This window comes from Zosterops lateralis (genome assembly GCF_965231275.1).
Source record: "Zosterops lateralis genome assembly, chromosome: 5".
NCBI lineage: Eukaryota > Metazoa > Chordata > Aves > Passeriformes > Zosteropidae > Zosterops > Zosterops lateralis.
The window spans coordinates 7779574-7802657 of NC_139766.1; the positions used below are offsets into that span (position 1 = coordinate 7779574).

General features: G+C 40.0%; 1 protein-coding gene across 2 annotated transcripts in view; it reads right to left on the reverse strand.

The window, feature by feature from the left end:
• The window catches only part of FAM53A (family with sequence similarity 53 member A), a 70205-nt gene that overhangs the window by 22516 nt on the left and 24605 nt on the right, over positions 1–23084 (reverse strand). Inside the window, exons 3-4 of one of the 2 annotated variants that reach the window (XM_083862394.1) lie at positions 20051–20105; positions 15471–16270 (exon numbers count right to left, since the gene is read on the reverse strand). In XM_083862394.1, coding sequence (XP_083718520.1) covers positions 15471–16270; positions 20051–20105 — 855 coding nt within the window. Of the gene's footprint in view, positions 1–15470; positions 16274–20050; positions 20106–23084 lie in introns of both variants that reach the window. The other variant, XM_083862393.1, reaches the window with a different exon arrangement.

Below are 23084 nucleotides of genomic sequence, written 5' to 3' on the forward strand. Positions count from 1 at the left end.
AAGAGTACATTCTATTAACATACTTCATGAGTTAGAGCTGAGTGACATCAGCCACATAAGGGAAGGCTGGAATATTCATGAACTTGATCGAAGTGATATCATGGGCACATTTATAGAAAAGCACAAGGTCACACCATCAAACTGCATCACGAGGAATTAATCAGTTGGAAGGGGCAGAGCAGGACAAGAAAAACAAGTGACTGCAGCCACCAACACAAAACAGCCGTAAAAGGAGAGAGAATAGAAGTAAATAGGAAAAAAATAGTAGTCAGAGGTAGGCAAGGCTCACAGTCTGCTTCAGCAGAGCCTGGTTTACTGAGCATGGCAAAAGAGACAATCAGTAGTAACTTTCTCTAAGCAGGCACACTGCAGAGGGATCAGCTGGAAGGAAGAGCTAAAGAATCACATACTTGATAAGGACATGTGATATGATCAGCCATGAGTAAGTTTAAGAAACCACTCACAACCTTTTTCATGGCAGTTTTCTAACATATACCAACCATGTTAGGAATGAACAATAAAATCCAGTTCCAATTAAAATCCATGTTAGATGGTGCTCCTGTGCTAATCCTACAAGTAAAACACAACAAACCACAGGAACTTCTGCAATATTCACTTGATTTTCACAGGATATTGAAGCCCAGTAACCTGTGTAATCTCCTTCAACAGGAGACTTCAGCTTAGCTATACATCTGACAGTTAGTACTTCTTGGAAATTGATACTTCCACAGTGTGCAAGCCTAATGAATAAGGTTAAGGAAGAGAAACTAGCAGGGTGGGGAGTGTTACACAAGAGCAAATTTATCATAAATCTCAGGACATATTTAAATAGATCACAGAGAAATATTTTGACCACAAGCTGGCCAGTGAAGGGTGAAAGTAGCTTTACTCTGTGTACACAAAACCTTTTCAGATGGAGAGAAGAAAACTCCAAGTAGGTATGAGTCACATTGAAGAATTTAAATATGACTGCTTTGGAATTTACGTGTAGAAGGTAAAGGAGGTTTAAAGCAGAGGGAGTTAGCAGCAGCATTCAGTTCACTAACAGCTCCACTGAGGTTTGTTCTTACAGATTAGAGGTTATTACAAATACGACTGTTCGCTAAAAATGCATTTCAACATCCTGCCCCTCCTTCATTTCCTCTCTGTAATCCTTTGGTTTACAGTTTCCAAACATGAACTTCAAGGATCAAGTTATTTCTGCAGTAACCCAAAGGTAAAACCACTAACATGCATTACAAACCATATTATCATTACAAAACTGGACTTGACCCTCAGTCTGAATGAATATAGATCAAATGATCCCCCATGGAAGACATGATGAAGCCTCTTTCACAGCAAGGGAAAGACTTCACCATAACCAAAGAAAAACACCCCAATATGACAGCAGCTAAATCAGCCAAGCAGTACCGCTTGCAACACCTCCTGTAAGATATCAAAGCAAAAAAGGTTGCTTTGTTTTTAAATAAACAGAGAAGAAGCTCAAAGTGTCCCAAACCTGTCACTTGTTACACTCTGCAGACAATATATTGTAGCACTACTTTGAATCTCCTTCCTATTTAGGTCACAGTTCCTGCTACTCCCACAAGTTACTGTAGGATAGAGAAACACCTCAAATCACCACTATTACTTGTGGTGAATGAGACAGTATATTGATTTTTGCTTTGTGTAACTGGCAGTTGGTTTCATCACTACTCAGAAGAACAGGAATCTTAACTGAAATTATTTCACAGGTGCATGAGAAACTCTTAAAGTAGAAGATCCAGCACATATCAGTAGACTCATACCTGAAGACAAAAATAGTATTTATGCCTAAACAGACATCTGAAGCCAAAGGCCATCTCAAGAACGCCAGCTTTACAAAAAGTGCTGCTCAGGAAATTAATAATTGGAAGAGACAGGCATTGAGAGCTATTCACAGACCTAGAGAATACACTAAAAAGGTTGCAAAGGACATTCCTTCCTTCCCCCTCAAACTCTGGCATTCCCTCTTCAAGTACACTAGTATGTTTTTTTTAACCCATAGCTTTAAGGCACTAACTTCCAGACTATCAAACTGCTGACAGTGGCAATTAAAAAAAAAGAAAGATATTGCCAAATTCTGCTTGGGAACAGACCTTTTGGGCAGTTTTCACCCTTTTGCCACCATCCTCTAGCTGCTGACTGCCACACATGCAACTTGTCTCATGGTTCCTCAAAGGTCTTCATACTTTTCAGAATATGTATTAGGACAGAAAAAGCCAGAACTGTGCTAAATGGATTTCAATTTAATATGGTAATGTTAAAGATTCAAAACCACAGTCATTGATTGCAGAAGCAGAGTCACTAAAAAAGTACAAGTACAAGCCACAAAAAGAGTTGATCACATTAGCAGAAGGATGTCCTGTGTGTCTGGGAGCAAAGAGTGGACAGGGAGATGTTTGAGTGAGTTCACTTGGCTTCACAGATGCTGGACACTCTCAGCCCTGGCTGTCAAGATATGCCACAGCTACAACATCCAGCAAACATCAGGGTCACTAGATCCCAAGCCTACCTAGTCAGGAAATGCTTTGTATATAAGGCAGCTTCTACAGTAGCCTAAGAATAGCTCAGGGTATTTATATAGAACTAACTGTGGGTCATGACACCACACAAGAGGATCAGAGAACTCAGTTCCACTGGATCTTTCTGCTACAAGCCTTAGAATACTCCTGACTGCCATAATGAGGGTGGAGCAGGACTTAGCAATGCTCAGCACCAGGAAGGACAGCTGGTTTTCTGCACAGTTATTCTCTACAAGGATCTAAGCAGGATTTTGACACCAGACCAAAGAACTTGAAAAAAACCTCTTAAACAGAAAGCAGCAGAGCAGAGCTGCAAAAATAACTCAGAGCAAAGCCAAAGGGACTCAGAGAACAGCAATGTACACGAAGCAGAACCTGAGGAGTGGCAAGCTGTGTAAACTACTTAATTCTGCACATGTCCTGTTCTCACACAGTAATAGAGAAAGAATCACTCCTGCTTCCAACATTCAGTTCTGCTGTCCACCCTCTAAAAGAAAGAGAGCTTACAGCAGCAAGTAATAGTCCATAACATCCTTATGAAACATAAGCACATACAGGAACACAGATACAGTAATAGGGAAAGAAGCTGGCAACACTTAGGAGATAAAAACATGTTTTGACCATGTAAAATTAGCCAGCAGACATCATACTGGGATGCCGATTCCCAGTAAACAGAGACATGCATTTTGTAAAAATGCTTAAATGCCATCTAAAAAAAAAATTGACTCCCAGTAGAAGAGTTCCATACTTTAGGTTTGTACCACATAAGATTCATCCTAGAGGAAAAAGCCTTATGTGCAGACAAAGACTTCCTTTTTCAAGGCCTGTTACTGAAGGAGCTTTTCAAGTTCAAGAATCTTACCTTTTTTTTTAAGAACACAGCTGGGTAGAATAGCATCCAAATTCAACAGTATCAGAGGTAGAGACTAGAGGTTCTCCAAATCCTGTGTCAAACCATTAGACTAACCCCTTCAGGCAACAATGTTCAAGGTAAGAAAAACAGTCGTCTGTATTTGAAAAAATAACTAGGTCAAGAAAAGACTCTGCTGTGGTTAAAAAAACCCCACAAGGCCACTTCTTGACAAACTTTATGACCCGTGTAACTCCGGTTTGGAATGCAGTTATCAGTTATGCTTCAGCACAGAAAACTTAAATCTGTTCATGACAGCAAGATCATTTTAAGTAGCAAGACTGGAAAAAAAATGCTCCTCTGTAAGATTGCTCAACCTAAAAAAGTTTTTTCTAACAAATTAAGGAGTCAATTAATTAGAAGTCACAGCTATAAGCAAAGAACCTCTTTCATCATAATGAAGGAAGGAATTACACAAGATCTGGATTAGCCAAATTCAGATGCATCTGAAATGGAGCCCTAGACGGACAGCAATTCCCAACCCCCTGCCCTCCCCTTTTTAAAGTTACCTAGATATCCACCTTGTTCACGGCAGGAGAGGTAAAAGAACCGTATTTAAGTCTGGCATTATCTCCAAAACTCAGCAAACTGCAGATTAATCCTCAGGTACTTACATTGGTACCACAGTAAATCAAGGCTCAGTTAACCGGGCCTATTTACTAAAACAGGATTGGAAAAATTAAAAGCATGTTTGAATTCAAGCCTGGTAGAAGCTGAAGGTAATGGGACAGGACCTGCTGGTCCTGCCTGAAGGATCTGTCATCAATATGAACAGTTGCTCCCATAAGTCTGAGACTATACAAGAAGCCTCAGATGTGCCCTGGAGCTCTCAGCAAAAGCTTTCCTGCTCTACAACACTTATTTTGAAAGGCCTTCTCAAAAAGGGCTATTCCTTGGACAAGGTACAACGACTAACAGCTCTAGTGTCAAAAACCCATCAATAACCAAAGGAATTTCACTAGTTTTGTACCAAGCTCGGAGCTATACAGGAGCAACATCAGATGCACGGAAATAGCAGGGATTTCGAGACCACTCGTGTTCAGCAGATGCCAAATGCTATGGGCAGGACTCTCCCACAAGTGTGAGCTCTGATGATTAAGTGCCCCAGGCTACTCTCAGAAGAAGCCAAATACTGGCAACTGGAAACTTCTAGCTTACTGAAGTAATTATTTGTAGTACTTTGAACTAATCTAAAAATACATAGTCTTTGATATATCAAGGATCCTTCTCATCTAAATCAGTATGAAGCCAGCACTACACACACACCAATATAGGCAAAATACATCACTTGTCCCCCTCACTATAACGGTAATTACTTTTTAATAGACTACAGTTTCATTTTTAATAGATTACAGCTTAATCTGTGATGCCCTAAAATATACAAGAACTAAGCAAATAAAAGTCCAGAAGGTAATCCTGTGAGATCAACTCATACTGGTTTTGTACCATGATATATAAAGTTGGCATTTAAAGGTTTCACATATTAGATCAAATTATAAACTGGGTAGAGAATGTTTCTCTAAACCATCCCACTAAAAGTAAAAATACCTGTCAGATGCTAAAGCTTTGCACAGGACCAGGACACTAATTATCCATGATTCATTAGCCATCCCACAAATCTGTTACTGCTTCCTCATATGGAAAGTTCTTCAGGACTGTCATATTCTCAAGCCTGGCAAGTCAGAAGATGACTCACTCACTTTGAGACAAAACATTATTACCAAAATATAATGCCTGCTTCATACAGACATTGTAATCACCATTGTATTTGAAAGATGAAAACAAGGAAAAGGAATTCAGCTTCCCTTCCTTTGAGTCCTCCTCATACAAAACTCAAACCACAGGGGTGGCAAGGGGAGGGGAGTGAGGAAGGGAAAAACAAATGCTAAAGTGGCTTCTATAACCAAACCCTCCATAATTTCAAAGCATGTATGACACTAACATGCTGCAGAGTGACCACAGGAAAGCAGAGCTTCAGGGAAGATAATGTTTTATACCAGTGCCTTGTACACTGCTGTTTGCTTAAGGACATCCTTAAGCAACAAAAATTCAAGTAGCTGGAGAGCCCAAACTTAAAATTACACAATAGAAGTTGTGAAGTGTTTCACAGTTAGCATATCGAAAACTACAGCATCAAGTGATAAAGAAGGGTCTGTAATTTGGAAAAAGAGATACAGTTTAAGCCACTTTTTTTAATCTATAGAACTTACTGGAAAAAATTAATTTAACATCCCAATAAACACTTCATTGGATGGGGCAGGAGGAGTCTCAATTACATCCCAGACTCAAGAAGAACTGGAGGAAGTTGAGAAGCAGTAGTTTCAACATCTCATTTTGTATTTAATTACACATGTCCTTTTCTCTAGTTTCGTTCAACTGTAGAATTCTGAACTGTTAAGTTCAAGAAACTGATAGAGCAAACATTAATTACTATCAGAGATGCTTCTACTTGATTAAAACAAAATTTTTAAAGGAAAATCAAAAATACTGTGAAATTCAAGTATCCCTCTCAGTTCCATTGATGCTGTACCATCAAGCATAGAGGACCCAAACTCCTCATCCCAGTCTGCTGCTACAGAGTCTCCTGCATCTCCCTCTTGCAATAACTACTCTCTAAAGCCAGTACTGCTCTACCAGGAAGCCCTTACAGCTTACACCATCCATACATGTACTGCAGCCATAAAGGTTCACACAGACTGTTCAAAAGAAAGTGAATTCCACAGGGCAGTGACTCTGACAATTAAATCCACTTTGAGCTGTGTTACTTGGACAGAGCCCACAAGTTTTACAGGAAAAGCTCTGACAACTCAGGTCAGTAACTACACACCATTGACACCATCTGGGATCTTAAGCCCTACAAGATTTGTTGTCAAATTAAGTTATGACCTGTCCTGCCTTTCTTATAGGCAGATGTCGGAAGGTTTATACAGTGTTTGCCTCCTTCTGAAAAAAAGTATTAGATTAGATACCATTCTTCATTTTAAGAAACTCTTCTCACTTCCACAAAAATTCGTAACAACACACTGAAGAACTAAAAACCACACTTAAATCTCTGCCCCTTCCAGCAGCAAAGAAAGCTCCTAATGTTTGCTCCCCAAAAGCCCTTTAAAGTCAGTCATGGCACAAGGGTTGTCCTTAGGCACTGCTGCTATGCACATTTTGGTGAAAATCCTCAGCTCTTTGTACGAGAGTACTTCTGTTTTCACCTGGTACAGTGCCTGAACTAATTTTTTTTTAAATTAAAGCTTAATTCTGCTATGTTGCTTTGCTAGTTATTAAGCATAATATCCAGTTTCAAAATGAAGATTTTCACACGCTTCACATTAAAAACCATCTGGGAAGGGATGGAAAATGAACATCAGTTTTGCAACACCACAGTGTTAATAGGAACTGTGTAATTATAGATAAGCTTTTTAACTGATGTTAACAAAGTCACTCTTGAAATAGAAAAATTTAGAGACCTCCTACGTTACTTTCACACAACAGATGTGCAGTTCATCTATTTAGAATTAGAAGGATGAAAGAGCCGTACAACTATGCCTGAAATGACAGAATTCAACTCAAAACTGATTGTCAGATAGTAACATAACGCCCAGTGGAAAATACAGCTTTTTGACAAGGTTAAAAAGCTGTCTTTAAAGCTTAAGTCAACTACTTATGCCACAAATGCATACTCTAAAAATAGTTTCATATCCCCTTGAAAATACTACTGTTATTTAAACAAATTCCTGCTCAAACAATGGACACAGCAAGAGACAAGCAGTGGCTGCTACATGATTAAGAAGTTTAGAAGAATGCTATACTCATTTATAATGGCATAAAATAAAGTTGTGGTGGGGAGGTTGTTCTTTTGGTTGTTAGGGGTTTCTTTTAAATATCTGGAGCTTAAGCCCACTCACAGGCTTTTTATTCTGATGCAATACATGTTAAAGAATTTTTTAAGTTTTGAAACCAGCATTTGAGTATTTCTAGGATAAGTACTTCAACATAGGAAGTACTATCTGTATAACACCTTACAAAATAGGGCAAATAAGGCTTAAGATGACTGAAAAAGGTTCACCACTTTCTACAAAATACTCACTTCATCAACCTTATTTTACTGGAGTACTTTGAAGAGGTTTAAATTAAGAGACCTAACTATTGGGGAAAGGCTAAACATTTGACTGGAAATGGGGATCTAGCTGAACACCTCAGGACTCAGCACTACTGAAGTCCTCGAAGCTCTGATCCCTGGCTATTATTTTTCAGAGCAAATCTCCTGCTCATGTATAATTATCTAACTCATGGAAAAAAAAAAATTCCAGGCCAAAAAAGCAGAGTCATTCATAAATTTTTCACAAAGCAGAGAAGTGTAGTTGGATACAGGCTCCCAGGCTGTTGGTACCACATTTAATATCTGCTGTTCCTCCTCTTGCTCCTGCAGAAGTTGCTTTCAAATGGAGAATAAGACATCTCACTAGTTTTTATTAACTAGAGGAGCAGGAAGATTGAAGTTCTATTTCCATGAAATATCATGACAGTAGGAAACAGATACAAAAATACATGACACTATCTTAAGTGAGTTTATATAATTTTTATAGCTTAGGCAAAACTGCCCCTGCTTCCCACAAAAGACACTTATCTGTTACGGAAACCACATCCCTGGAGGCATTTAAAAGACTACAGTGGGCCATATACTAAAAAAATATATATTGTGAGAAGTAATCATGCATCAACAGAGAATGAGACAGGATGATTTTGGACATCTTTCTTCAGCCATGATTTCCACAATTGTTTTTTACAGATTGATAGCCAAATGTAAATAGCTACTCACACAAAATTTGATTCCAACTACTGTACACTATTTTTTATTTAATTTGAGAATATGGGAGGTTTAATCACACTACATAGCAGATGCACAATGCTTAACTTCAGAAAGGCAAATTTAACATACAATTTAAGTCCAAATACTTGGAGATTTATTAGACATCTGTTGTTAGAGAGGTGCAGAGCCCAGGAATAACCTGTGCTCTTCCAGCAGTGACAGTGGTGCTGGGACTGCCATGGGCCATCACTGAAGTTTGCTCAGAAAGTAAATGCCACAGGAGGAGGCATCTCAAGAAACTGCTCCTACCTTCCACATACCTGTTCCTCTCCAAAGAGAATTTCTTCATGATCTTAGCAATACTCTGGCCTCTTAATTGATTTACATCGAACAAATATAGCTTGACCAACCTCTAGCAGATAGAAGCCAACTTGCACTTCATTGTTCAAAATCCTGCAGGCATAGCAGGAGTTAAACTCTACTGAAGCTTAGAAAACCTGCAAGTATCTTTCTGTACCCATTTTCATTGAGACATTTGTCCTCCAAGACAAGATTACTCTTAAAGAAAAACCACACTGAACTATCCAAGTATTTAGCCTCTTGTACATAGGGAGATGTTGCATGGGCAAAGTGCAGAAAAATTCTACTTGAGGTCCATTGCTCACAATTTATTTCCAGCTGTAAATTATGTTTATACCTAGAATTACACAAAATGGATTTAAATCACTGTTTTACTTAGCTAGGCAATTTTGATACAATGTTGATATTTGAAATACAAATCAAGTTATCTTTTGCTTTCTTGGTTTATGATCGCTTACAGAAATTGCCACCACAGGAAGAAAAAAAAGCCCAAGTCCCCAGAGGGTTTTTCAAAGTAAAGGTAGGCCAGAATTAGCTCTATTCTTTAAATGTTAAGTTAAAGGCTCCCCTAGTAATAGGTATTAAATTTTCAAAAAAGAACTAAAATTCTGTTCCTGGCTCAATTGCTTCATTCATAGCTTTTCTTTTCAGTCTTAATCTTACACAAAGGGAAACTACTAGTGTTACGCATCTATATTTGCTACCATTTTATTGATCCAAATCAATCCCAGCCCAATCCTTCTGTACATATTACTCATCTGTATTGTATTTTCCACAAACCATATTCCAAAACCCAAGGGCATTGAGGGTGCCCTGCAGCACAAGATACCCACATACAGTGCAAGGCCATCTACCATCTATTTTATCTGAGCAGTGCTGCACCATCAGTGCACCACTGAATTGCAACATGCCATACACAGGTAGAAAAATCAGACCTACATTCTGACCAAGAGATGCTGTAGTACATCTTGCAAGTGAATCACAAGAGCTGAAGTGATTACCTGCTGCAGTGGTGTTAAAGACCTTCCCCAAATCACACTGCACTCATGTGCAGGGCACACAACAGCCCTGGCTGACTCCACAAGCAGAAATTACATCTACCCCAAACAACCTGTTTGTTCCCACTTAGACAGGAGGCTACAAGAGACAAGCTTTACATAAGCATCTCAAGCTATTTAAAGCAACATGTTTACTATTTCCAGAACACAATCTGAATGAACTTCATGAGCCAGCACTTAACCTACTTTAGCCAGTGCAACCCTGAGTCACAGGGCAGGCACCCTGTGAGCTCATGAGGGACTGGCTATCACCTCTTTATCGTGCACATGCTAAAACAGCAACCTGGGAGAGAGCTGAACAAAAGGGAGCAGCTCTTTCAGTGCACTAATCACAAGAAGAATTCAAAGAAGCAAGAATGCTTCCACATTTTCTTTGCTTAAACTTAGTGAGGTCACAGTATGGCTAATTCATAAATCTGTCCCCATACTAACCATTACAGTAACCTCAAAGGACAAAAACCAGTCATTGCTGGCAGTTCTCAGACTGCAACCACTTATTTTGCTACCCTGGCTTATATACCTAAATAAAATAAATAGTACTACAGCTCACCCTTGTATCTATTCACACTGGTTTCTACAAAGTGGCCCACACAAAGTGAAACAAGTAAGTGGATGCAGAGATTGCACAACAGAGATCAGGAGTTACCAGGAAAGTCTCTGTAATAAGAGCAGCAGCCACCTGACCCAAGTTCAGTTGCAACACTGCTCATCTGCTCTGCCCTTTATTAAGTACTGCCTCCTCCTCCCACCCTTCAGGGACACATATCCACCCCAACATTCACCTCTGCTTTCTATATGTTCTTAAACTGCTGTGGAAATCACCATCAACTAGTCCTGCTGCTTATTCTCACATGTAAGTGATACTAATTTTGCTATTTTGGTCAAAGTTGAATGAACATATTTGAGTCATTTGTTCACACTCACCCTGTGAGAAGCCCTTGTTACTATATAGAGCCATTACATCACTGCTATCTGCAGCACAAAGGCAACACTCATAAGGCAATTTGAGCTCAATTTACTTTAAGGATCAAAGTTATCCAAGTGTTTTGCCTCTTGAAGAGCTGAAATTTCAAGAAAGACTTGATCAAGCATTCAGGTGTTGCAGGGATGAAGAACTGCTTACAAAAATTAAACTGTTGTGTAACACTGTGGGGGCTCCAAGATATGGGGTAAAAAAAGCTAATTATCAACAGAAAACATCTCAGTGGTTGTCAGACTTTGAACCACTGATGCACTCTCTGAAGCCCCCAAGATGCACCCTGGGAGGAGCCAGGCCATGCTGCAGGAAGTATCACATTGCACATTCATTGTTCCTGCATCCCTCAAAGCAGCTGCTGTGGTTGGGCAGGGTGCCAGCTGCAGTTTTGTCCTGACCTGGTGTGGCACTCAGGATCTCTCAGTACCAAGAAAATCCAGTAGCATAAAATCCAGATGACTTTAAAGCATTTCTAAGAAAAGAAGCACCCTGTACTAGGAAATTACAACTTCAGTCTCTGAGTTACTTGACTGTTTAGAGACTCTTGAAACTCTTTGTTGTGTTGCCTTATCAGTCTAATGTTAATTAATGCATGAGATGTCCCAGGATTCAATAGCTGAAACTACTACTTATGTGAATAAAGTCAGGTATTTGGTATTAACTATTTAAACAGACCAAGCACCACTTCACAGAAAACACAAATAGTCTGGGATTTTTAAGTATGATACCAGAATTATTACTTTCTGGAACCTCATGCCACCACAATGGGGGAGGAATAACACAAGAATGTTGAACACCAAAAAGACTTCAAACTACAGTGTTTTGTTTGATCTAAAACAGAATTAAATCTCACTCTCACAGTAAAACTTGCTTACACACAAAAAAACCCATGTGCAACCTCTTGGCTGCTCTTCCCTTGTCGCACCTCAGGATCAACTGACGTGACTCAAGAAGCAGAACACTGGAAAAAACTCAGCACTTTCCACTTCAGTAAAGAAACATTCCTCTCCTCTCATGGTGCAGTTAGCAGTCTAAACACCACCTTGACTCATTCTGTGGCAGCCTCTGAGCCAGAGCAGATCTGCTGCAGGAGAGCACAAGCCCAGAGAGACTTTGCCACACGCAGACATCTCCAAAGAGCAGGGTGACTGCAGGGATGTGTCTGCTGCCACGGGGGAAGGCTGACACTGCTCACTGCAGCCAGCTTCTGCCTGGGGTGGCTGTGAACAAATGCTCAGCGGGCACAGACACCGTGTTCTGCTGTGCTGCAACTCCTACAGCTCTTCCTGCACACAAAACTGAATGGAGAAAGTAATTTTGAGCCTTCAGGGGCTGAAAACAGCTATCGTATTTTGTTATCTTTTCCTACAGACTCTTCCACTTGTTTTTACAGCTGTCTTCATGTCCTAGAAGGTCTGATGTTTCACAAGTTTGTATTTTCAGCTTCTAGTCCAGAAAAAGATCCTTCCAGAATTTAGCACTATGTGAGAGCTAAGCAGGGGTGTACAGCAATCTGCCTGAACACTTCAGTCTCTTTCTACATACATGAATCACTCACTTTACTGGATATTAATGTAGCATTTTCCATGAGAATTGAAGATATGGCATATTCCTTCCCAAGAGGGCATGAAAACCTAAATCAGAGGAGGAGTGCAGTGAAGTGTGAAGGTCTGTGGAAGAATAAAACTAAGTCAAAGTACATAGAAATAAACAGTTTATGGTATTCAGAGCTGCCCAATTTCTTTATCTCTTCTAAATAAAGGCAGAAATCAGAATATTAAAGATGCAACAGTGGAAGGAGCAAGCCATGAGCAAGGACAGAAATTAAGAATAGGCATGAATAAATTAATAACCTGAATTTTCTTATCAATGAATTCTGAGCTTAAAAAGCAATGACAATGGAAACTTTGCTTTCAAAATCAGACTTTTGATTTTCTAGCACTAACATTTATCAGATTATTAGGGACCAAAGCAGCAACCAACAAGTATGTTTTCAGAACTTAACTAGCAAAAAAACCAGTTCAGGAATGAAAAAAGCCCAAAACAAAAACAAGAAAACAAGACACATCAAACTAAAACCACTTTTCATCCCCTTCTGCCTCTAAATTTTCACCTGACCACAGCTATTCAAGATCTTCATTCAGATGTAACAGCCTTTGCTTCAAGCTAAAGTAAATAATTCATTTAGTGCTGATAAACAGTGATTTGATAGAACTCCTTGCTGAGAAGCCTGCTGCAACTTCAGCAGGTGTTTGCATCAACCTCTCAGGATACCAGAGCATTGGCAGAAATGTCTGCAGCCCCAGAACCTTCATCTTCAAGCAGTTGTGGCTCTAGTATACCACCTCCAAATCTGTCATAAATCATATTTGACCCATGTTAAGTTCTCCATAAGCACTATTATCTAACTGCTGACCTGGTTTTGAGCAACTACTCGGTAAAAGTTGAGCTTTTTGGGAAGATTTGATAACATCAAAATATTTCCAGTAAAGCTTTAAAACAAAAATCCTTGAAAGTGCTTGTTTTCAACAGAGGTCTTTCATTAACTGACTTGGAAGTGAATTTGAAATCACAGAGAAAAAGTATTTTTGGAAACAATAAGGAGCCATCAAGATACATGAAAGGAAGGTCTTACTGAACTTTCCCTAATGGTAGCCCTGATCTTCCCTGAGCTCTATGCAGATAGAGGACACCTTGTGTGACACTTCAAAACAAGCCTTCTGTAGTATCAGCTCATGATATTTTGCACAGCAGTAATTTCACTTAAGACCACAATATAAGTTACAAAGCATATACTTTTGCCAGGGTTTGAGGCATGCAGAGAAGTTAAGATATAAAGACTTCCAACAATAAAATGGGTAAGCAAGCTGACATTCTAAAAAAACCCCTGTTATTTCTTGGAAACTTAATTCAATTCTTACTTCAAATGTTTCCAGTACTTGCCTAGTTTTTAAACAGATGTTTTCACCGAAAGTTTAGCATGTTTGGAAATTGATATATTTCCAAGCTATAGTTTGTGCCTTTGATTAAATACACAGTAGTATCTTAATAGGAAGATTCTACTGAAATAGCTGCAAAGAAAATATCAGGCCTTGATACTGCAGAATAAATTACTTATGAAATCATCACTTCAGTATAGTCTTACAGGAAAAAGTAGTCAAGACTGGCTAGATATTAGTGTCATATACACTTCTGCAGCAAATCTAAACAGCCAAAAAGTTTCCTGTAGACATGGGCTATAACAGGTTTCCTCCATACACATTGCTGTACGGATTATTTAAAAGGTGTAAGATCTGAGCAACTGAAGCTATTCAGTAGCCTGAAATATTGCATCTCACCTCCAGAGCCTGAAGAATGCAAGCATCTAGTCTAGCCAAAAAAAGGGGCAGGTTTTAAATTTTACATAAAGAAACCTGCACTAGACCACACAGGCAGTTAAAAGGCAAATCCAATAATACTTCTGGTCTAGATTAGCAAACTAATCCCAGCAGTGATTAACACAGAGAAACAGGTAAGATCTGATTAGCTAACTAGTAAACTTGCATCTTAGCCAAAACTTAGAACACTGTCTAGTCATATCTAGAACAGAACTGGTTACCAACCCTGTCAGTAACTGAACAGATTTTTCTACCCCCACAGCTTCACCAAAAATGTTATATTTTTAAAGAAGAACAACTTTTAAGATGTAAGGAAGTTGTTTAACAAAAGTAGAAGGGAAGGACAGTTATCATAGAGACCTTTACCCAAGCGGATATAAATTAGTTAGCAACAGATAGTTCCAGTATTTATCTTACTGGTATTTTTCCCCATGTATTTTGATGTAAAGCCTACTAATACTGGGGTATCACAAGCTGCGTGTTTTAGCCAACATTGTGCCCTGTTCAGCTTTCCTTTTGCACAGTGCATCATATCCAGGGACACTGGTGCACAACTATGTATCTTCCTTACAATTTTATTGCTGCTTTTGGTATCAAACTGCCTCCTCACCAGTAGTCATAACAGATCTGTCACACAAGCCTTCTAAGTCTGGTATCTCTTGAAGGCAGCAGGGTTACAGTCACAAGCACAAAGTGTTCTCTGACCATGTTAGATTCAGTTTTACATTCTGAACTGTAGCGCTCAACTCTATGGCTTCTAAAGAAACCTCAAAAAGTGAGCTCTGTTACATGCACTTGTATTACATGCAAAGTATAGGCATGAACTGAAGTTTTCTAGTTTCTTTTCTAGAATCAGCACCTTTACTCTCATGAGGAGGGAGACAGAATTCCAAATAAAATTCTCAAATAAAACACCTCTCCATTGAGCTGGAGCACCTGGAGTTGTCATTATTAGAACACTATCTCTTTACAACTGCTTAATAGCAGCTTCTTTAATCCATTTATGCAGGGGTTTGCTTGCTCTTATTTAGCTTTATGGAATTATTCAAACTAAGAGCAGGCTTAATCAAACAGATTTGCACTAAGATTCCTCAGAAATCATCGCATTTGGGAACACGGTGGTATAAATTCTTTGCTACTGTGTCTACTCCATTGCCATGATTTCCCTGCTTTTCAAAAAGCAAGTCATGTCTCTGTGGCCTCTGCTTTAAGCATCTTTTCAGACCCCTCAGCATTCTATAACAAGAAGAATGGACTTCAAGAACTGTGTTTCACAGGCAAAATATAAGTTGCTTTAGGGTATAGTGCAAGCAACCTGATCTCCTGCTGAAGGTGATACGGGGCACAAGCAAATCTGCAACAACCACACAACAGTGCCGCTGATCTAGAGCCAGCCTTTCTGCAAGAGCTCCCTTCCCACAGCGAGGAAAGTAAAATCTCACCCGTGTCATTTTAAAAAAGTCTAACGATGGCCTGTTCCATCGTACATCCTCCTCCCGTCTGCGCTTCAGCCGGCTTTTCTTTTCGTTCAGGACGCAGGGCTGCGAGCGGCACCTCAGCAGGCCCTGCCGCCGGCTGAGCTCGGGTGTGGAGGTGGGAGTGCTGTTGGCTGAAGGCAAGAGATTTCCTGTCTCGGTGATGTGCTCCTGGGAGAGGGAGAGGCGGCGCCTTGGGTTAAAGTCACAAGGGCCTCCGGAATTCCAGCGGGTGCTGGAGCTCGTGCTGCCCTCGCTGCTGTCCACAAACCCGCTGCTGGCCGAGGAAGGTCTGGGTACCGGAGACGTGTTGAAGCTGGTGATGGTGAAGACGTTGTTTAGGGACAGGATGTTCTGTGGCAGGCTGATGCTTGTGCTTCTCTGCAAGGTGGCACTTCCGTGGCTGTTGCAGCGCTGCAAGGTCGCGCTGCCGCCGCTGTTACAGCGTCTCTTAGACACAGGAGTCCAAACCTTGGAGCTGCCGGGCTTCCAGGGCGAGCGGCACCGAGCCAGCTCGTCCGGCTCCGACAGGGACCGGCAGTGGCGCTTGGTGGGCGGTGCCAGGGGCTGACCCGAGTTCTCGTTGAGGTTTAACTCGCTGATCCATCCTGACACCATGGACGTGCTGGAGGGTTCCTGCTGCCATGGCACGCTGCCATTGCTGGCAGCGCTGGTGCTGAACGGGCACGCTGGGAAAGGGTAAGCTGAATTCCTGGTTGTGTCAGGATGGATTGGGTAACCCCCATTTAAAGCTTTCCAGGGACTGTCTTCTGAAAGCAAAAAAAGATACAGGTGATAAAGATGAAAAGGGAAAAGGACAATTTGTTTTAAGCCTAGTTTAATGTAAAATCACCTTTAGAAGGATGAGCCATAAATACCGTGCTCTCAATCAAAACTTCACTCCCCCCAAAAAAGTAGAAAATTCAAAAAACCACAAAGACCAAAGTATTTCATCAGAAACCAATCCAGGTATTCCAATATATATATGTACCTTATTAATACTTTTTCCTTTATACTGAATTACAATTTTTTTTTCAATGAGCAACAGGGACAGTTTCCTAGTGTACAGCACATACAACAATTTAAATCATGTAATAGCAAACAACCTCAGGTACAACCAAAACAGATTAACAACATGAGACACCATCATGGAACCTTTTTTTTAAATGCAAGAGCAAGATAATCACTTCAGACTGCTGTTCTTCATTTAGCTCTTACACTTTTCTATTAAGAACACTTCATTAAAGAAAACTTGCAAAGGGTGTTCACATTCTCTGCTCAGAGAAGCTTTACTTTAAATTAGAAGCAGTATAAAGTTAAATCAGACTGAAGACTGTTGCCTTCCCCCCCTTACACTCTGAATATAAGAAAATAACCCAGATCTTAATTTAATGCATAAAATAAAGTACCCCTTAAGAACCTCCTGCAAGTTTTACTGTGAACGCAGCCATAGTGCACAACTTCTCATCTGAAGTGGCAGTGCTGGGTTAAAAGCAGTCTGCCAGCACAGCCTCTCACTCTTTTGTGAAGCGTTTCTTTGAGAACATTCTGCACATTTTACAGCTGTTCCTCCACATTATACAATGAAGTGTAAGAAGAACTACAGCAGACTTTGGATTTGCAAATTGAAAAGCAGCAAAACTGTTGGCCAGCTAACAGTGCTTCATGCTTGGTTAGAAAATTTGCTAATTTAAACCAATTAGCCAAATAAGTTTCATTTATCCCGGCTTTAAAGAAAGGACATTTAAAATACCCATTTTTTCTCATACACCTATTTTAAGAAGCTAGATAGAACCTAAACACTAAATACTAATATATTCTTATGGTTGACTTTCTAAACTAAGTTTTAGAGTAATCAACAGCTAAAAGATTTGCTGAGTAGCTTTAAAAGTTGCAAACCCAAATAGTTGTACATGTTCCATGCCCAAAGTATGTCATGGATTATCCTGTTTATTTGGATCTTATTTAAAGAACACCCTATTGTCTCAAAATCATTTAACTGTGCAGACAGCTGGCCTATTCAAACATGTTTTATTAGAATTCCTCTGTCCTTCCTCCTCCATTCTTTCAGATGGGTACAACCACATACTGTGCTTTGCCTTAAGCATGCAAGCTCTTCAAGGCAGGGACCATCCATAATTCAATGCAAGTAAAAGAGCCAACACAACGGGACCCAGATAATGTTTGAAACTCCTAGCATCTACTGTAGGACAATTTCCTAGCTCAGGAAATTTCAGGACTCACCTGATTTTTTAAAATCCTTAGGAAGCTTTCTTCCAGGCTAGGAGGCTTATTTAAAAGTTTAATGTAGAAAAAAAAAGTCAAGAGTTGAACCTATGTTTCAATTGTTTACATGGCAGAAGCATCTAATCATTTAGCCTGGAAAACAGCTCTAAGATCAGAGTCCAACCATTAACTTAACTCCACCAAGTTCACCACTAAACCATGTCCCAAGTGCCATATCTACATGTCTTTTAAATACCTGCAAGGATGGTGACTCCCCCACTGCCCTGGGCAGCCAGTTTCAATACTTGACAACCCTTCCAGTGAAGAAATTTTTGCTAACATCCAGTCTAGGCCTCCCCTGGTGCAATTTGAGGCCTCTTGTCCTGTCACCTGTTTAGGAGAAGCCTTTCCCTCATTGCCCAAGACAGGTCAGCTTGTTAGAGAAGTGGATCAGGTTGGTCAAGCAGGACCTGCCTTCCATAAAGTCCAGACTGAAAGGCCTGTAGTGCCCTGATCCTCCTTCAGGCCCTTCCGGTAGATGGGTGTCACATTTGGTCACCTCCAGTCACCTGGGACCTACCCAGGGAGCCAGGACTGCTGGTAGATGGAGAGTGGCTCAGTGAGCCCATCCATGAACTCCCTCAGTCCTCTTGGGTGGATCCCATCCAGACCTGGGTGGGTCTCAGTGATATAACAGATCTCTGACCATTTCCCCTTGGATTATGGGGGCTTTATTCTGCTCCCCATCCCTGTCTTCCACCTCAGGGAGCTGAGTACCCAAAGAACAACTGGTCTTACTGTTAAAGAAGGCATTAAGCACCAAAGCTTTTCATCATCCTTTGTCCCTATATTCTTCCTTGCATCCAGTCAAAGATGGAGATTCTCCTTAGCCCTCCTTTTGTTGCTAATTCATTTATAGAAATATTTTTATTGTGTTTTATGGCAGTAGCCAGATTAGGGTCTTGTTGGACTCTGGCCTTTCTAATTTTCTTCCTGCATAAACTGACAACATCCTTGTAGCCCTCCTGAGTTGCCTTTCCCTCCCTCCGAAGGTCAACTCTCCCGGCTTTATGTTTTTTAGCCTTGAGCTCCAACCAAAGCTCTCTGTTCAATCAGGCCAATCTTCTCCCCCACTGGCTCATCTTTCAGCACATGGGATACCCTGCTCCTGCACCTTTACCATTTCCTGCTTAAAAAACATATCCACCCTTCTAGACTCCTCTGTCATTCAGGACTGTGACTGCCTCTCAAGGGATTTTGCCAACCAGCTTCCCACACAGGCTGAAGTCTGCCCCCCAGAAGTTCAAGGTGGCAGTTCTTCTAATCCCTGACTCTTTCTTTCTCCAAGGATCAAAAACCCCAGTGACTGTACCCAAGGCAGCCTCTGACCACCACATCAGCACCAATCCTTCTCTGTTCCAAACCAGCAGGTCCAGCAGAGTGTCTCCCCTGGCTGAGCTCATTCATCAGCTGCATCAGGGAGTTTTCTTCCACACAGTCCAGGAACCTCCTAGGCTGCTTCCCCTCTGCTGTATTGTATTTCCAGAAGACATCTGGCAAGTTGAAGTACCTCACAACGACAAGAACTACCAATTGTGAGGCTTCTCCCAGCTGCTTACAGAATATTTTCTGTCTCTCTTCATCCTGGTTGGGTGGTCTATAACAAGACACCCACCAGGATACCTGCCTAGTTGGTAATGCTATTTAAGACAAAGCACCATTTGCCTTTGAGACCTCACAAACCAAGATTCACGTTTTATGAGCAATCCCACTGAGCAAATAAAAGTCCTCCATGCTCAGAGAAAACATAACATGCAAAATTCAAAGTCCACCCCTTAATGAGGCAGTACAGTTTACATATCAATAACTGGAACTTTTGTTTTTGCTAGATAAAACTTATTCTAATAGGACCAAGGGGGAATAAAAGCAAATAACACTTCTATGAGGGCACCTGGACTCCAGTTTATGGTTTGCATCATGCTGGATGGTCTATGTGGCAAAGAATATAATAAGGTATACAAAGATTTCTACTAGCTGAGAAATCTGAAGATGTTTAACATGAAAAACAGCATTAGTGTGCTTCTGTACACCAAGGCAGATATTGAACAAAAAAAAAGTGTTACAAGGGCTTTTTACTATGCAAAGCAGATCACAAGTACAAAACTAACAACCAGCTATTCCCAGTATTGTTCAAAGACCAGCTTAAACCAGCAGGCTCTACAGCAGCATGCTCCATCCCCCTCACCTTATTTACAAAAGAAAGGCTGCTTGCTATACCAATTACCTCAGTAAAACACAGCTAAGGTTTCTGAAGAACTTACCATTGATTTCGAAAGGGAACAAGCTGCCACTTTTGTTCAGCTTCTCAGATGAGTACTGAAATCAATCAGAAAAAGAAAGTTTTAACTGTGGAAAGCGTCAGCATTCACTTCAAGGAAACTGCATGCAGTTTTTAGTTTTCCTATATGTATATGTAACAATGTCTTTAAAAAGATGGAGTTTTCCAGTGTAACTTGAAGAAATTCCTGAACAGCTGATCTTTATAAATAAGCCTCTGGCACTTAATTATTTGTAATGTTTTCTGATGCACTGCTACGTATCAAACTGTTTCAAGAGTTACAACATTAGCCCATATGAATAAACTGGAAAATTAGAAGTGATAATTCATCCTTAATGAAAAAGCTTTGATCCAATTCTTGTTTCAATAGAGAAGAAATTACAATCTGGTGGTTTGGTTTTCATTTTCAATCTTAAGGCTAGAAGGCAAAACACTTCATCCTCAACTAAAGGACAAGAATAGCTTATCTAATTTAAAATACAAGGTCTTTAAGTTCACCACCATAAACATGGTTCCAATGAGGCTTTATTAGTATTTTACATTTTCTTATAATCAATGCAGTGAAACTTTTTTTATTTCTTCAAAGTAGAAAAGCCAATAAAAAAATCTTTCCTATTATCAAAATATCTTTAGCAGACTGACTGCTTTTTAAATCTCAGCTTATTGGTGAAAAACAACACAACAGCCACACTTAAAACAAGGTTTGTGTGTAAAGGCCTCGAATGAAGCCTCACCAGTAGCATCTGCACAGTAAGACAAGTTTATAACTAATTTACCTAAAAAATATTACTGCAAAGGCACTCAATGGTCTAGATTTCTCAGACAAAGCACAGAGCTTGCAATCCAGCCTCCTATAAAGGAGCTATAAATAAGTGGCTCACAGCTCCATCAGCCCAAGGGTCATTATTCACTCCCCCACCACCATCTCAGGATGGAGAGGAAGATTGCTTTAAAAAACAGCAACACACTTTATGTGAACATTGTTCTTTGTGTACAGCCAAAGAAGATAGCATTGTACATACACTTCCTTTCCAGATACAAAGTCAATTTTTAAACAAACATCCTTGGGCTACAAAGCTTTTTTTTTTCCTCTGTACAGCAGCACATAGTGCTAGTGACAACTTTATATCCTTGAGCCCCACAGAGACACACACTGAGCTGTGGTAATATTCCCTTGGTGTTATTGTTTCACAGGTAGGAAATAACAGAACAGATGAAATGATAAGAGTGATGAGATTTTTAATCTTATTTTTCATCAGCATCTGCATATGAGACAAACCATTTCAATTTTACTGTGTAAATACATCTGTAGATGCATTTATAACCTCCTTTAAAGAAGCTACTTTATGTCAAGAGTAGAACCCCAAGTTTAAACCTCCATTGGATTTGCTGTGAATTAGCCCAATTCAAACTATTTGAAGTCTGCAACTTGCTGGCTCTATAGAATTACACTTAAAAAGCCAGTATCCATCATTTACTTTAATCAGGTACCAGCTTCATGTGAAACACAGAAGCACATTAAGGTAACAGTAGTTACATTTCAGTTGTCCCTGAATGGGAAATGGACAAATTAGAGACTTACAGATAAGTTATTCCAACAAACTCTTCCTTTCCAGCATTCCCCAAGTGAAAGGCAGTATCAACCTATTCAACTATCAGACAGAAGCTATGGAAAATGTGTTTTTGTTACAAAATTCAGTGTCAAAAAGTCTCACTCCTGAGCCAGATGAAAAGGGCAGCAAGACAAGTTAATATGAGCATAATAGTCAGGGATGTTTAAAGGACTATTTATTCACAGAGGCTAAGATATTCAATGCTTATAAGGAAAAGAACCTCAAGGACAATCCTATGTGGCAGTTGATACTTCGTTTTTACAGTTTTCAGCCAAATGCATCTTTAATAAGGATCTCTTCATGAATGCCCAAGTTTTTTGATTAACTGTACTTTTACCACCTCAAAAAGCCCTGTCCATCAGGTAGAGACTAAACTACTTTATCTTTGACAGCTGCACAGCACTGAAACCATTTTTCAGGGAAAAAGCAGGATCACATACACACAGACAATTTGTCCTCCAGAGAACTCCAGTGTTCTCTAACTCAGACTGCAACCTTATCCTTACAGCTGTCCAGCTTCTGGAGAAGTCAGTGCTCAGTTCCATGACAGAGCAGACATATTTCCTCTGCAACTTGGGATCCTTTATACAGAATCCTGCTCAGTCACAAAAAAATTCTTTGCTAATTCTTTGGAGATTCAGACCAGAAACTGTAAGAGCATCACATGTGACATCACATGCTGAAAGGGAGAGTAAAGCTGCACCATTTCCAGCAAAAGCTCAAAGCACTGAAATCAAGGTTGAGTGATTAAGAGGACAGTAAGTAACAAATCCCCTTTACAATATATTCTTGTCTTTCTATAACTGAAACTAAAATACTTGGAAACAATGTCTGCTGGTGTATATTTGCCACATCTGAAAGCCCAAACTTGAGGAGACCCTGTCAGGCTGTAAATTCTTTATAGGAAGGAGGATTTTTTATCTATACAGCACATGGCACAAGTCCCACTTAGATATTACTGTAACAGGGCACTGAACCAGTTTATCAGCTCTCCTGGGCCGGCCACACTTTACCCTCCCCCACTCATTCCCTTTGTGCTAAGATCTACCTGAAGCTTCCTCAATGAATACTTTATTTTGTGATTATCCTTCAAAAGAGCTTGCAATTGCTAAGAACCTTGATAGGGAAGTCTGCTACCCTCTGTGTAAAGGAAATTTTCCTTAGAATAAGGCCAAATTATTCAACAAGGTCACTTTCCTGAAGAGGAAACATCCATCTTGCAACTACTGCTTTTTGAATAGATGTTGAAACATCCACCAAGATCTCATGCCTCTGGAGAATTTATTAGGGAAATAATGGCATATTTTAAGACAGACACACAAAACAATGAAACTACAAGTTTCACCTGAGGTTAGAATTGTTTACTCCATGCCAAGAAATGGATCTAGTTGTTCACAAATAGAA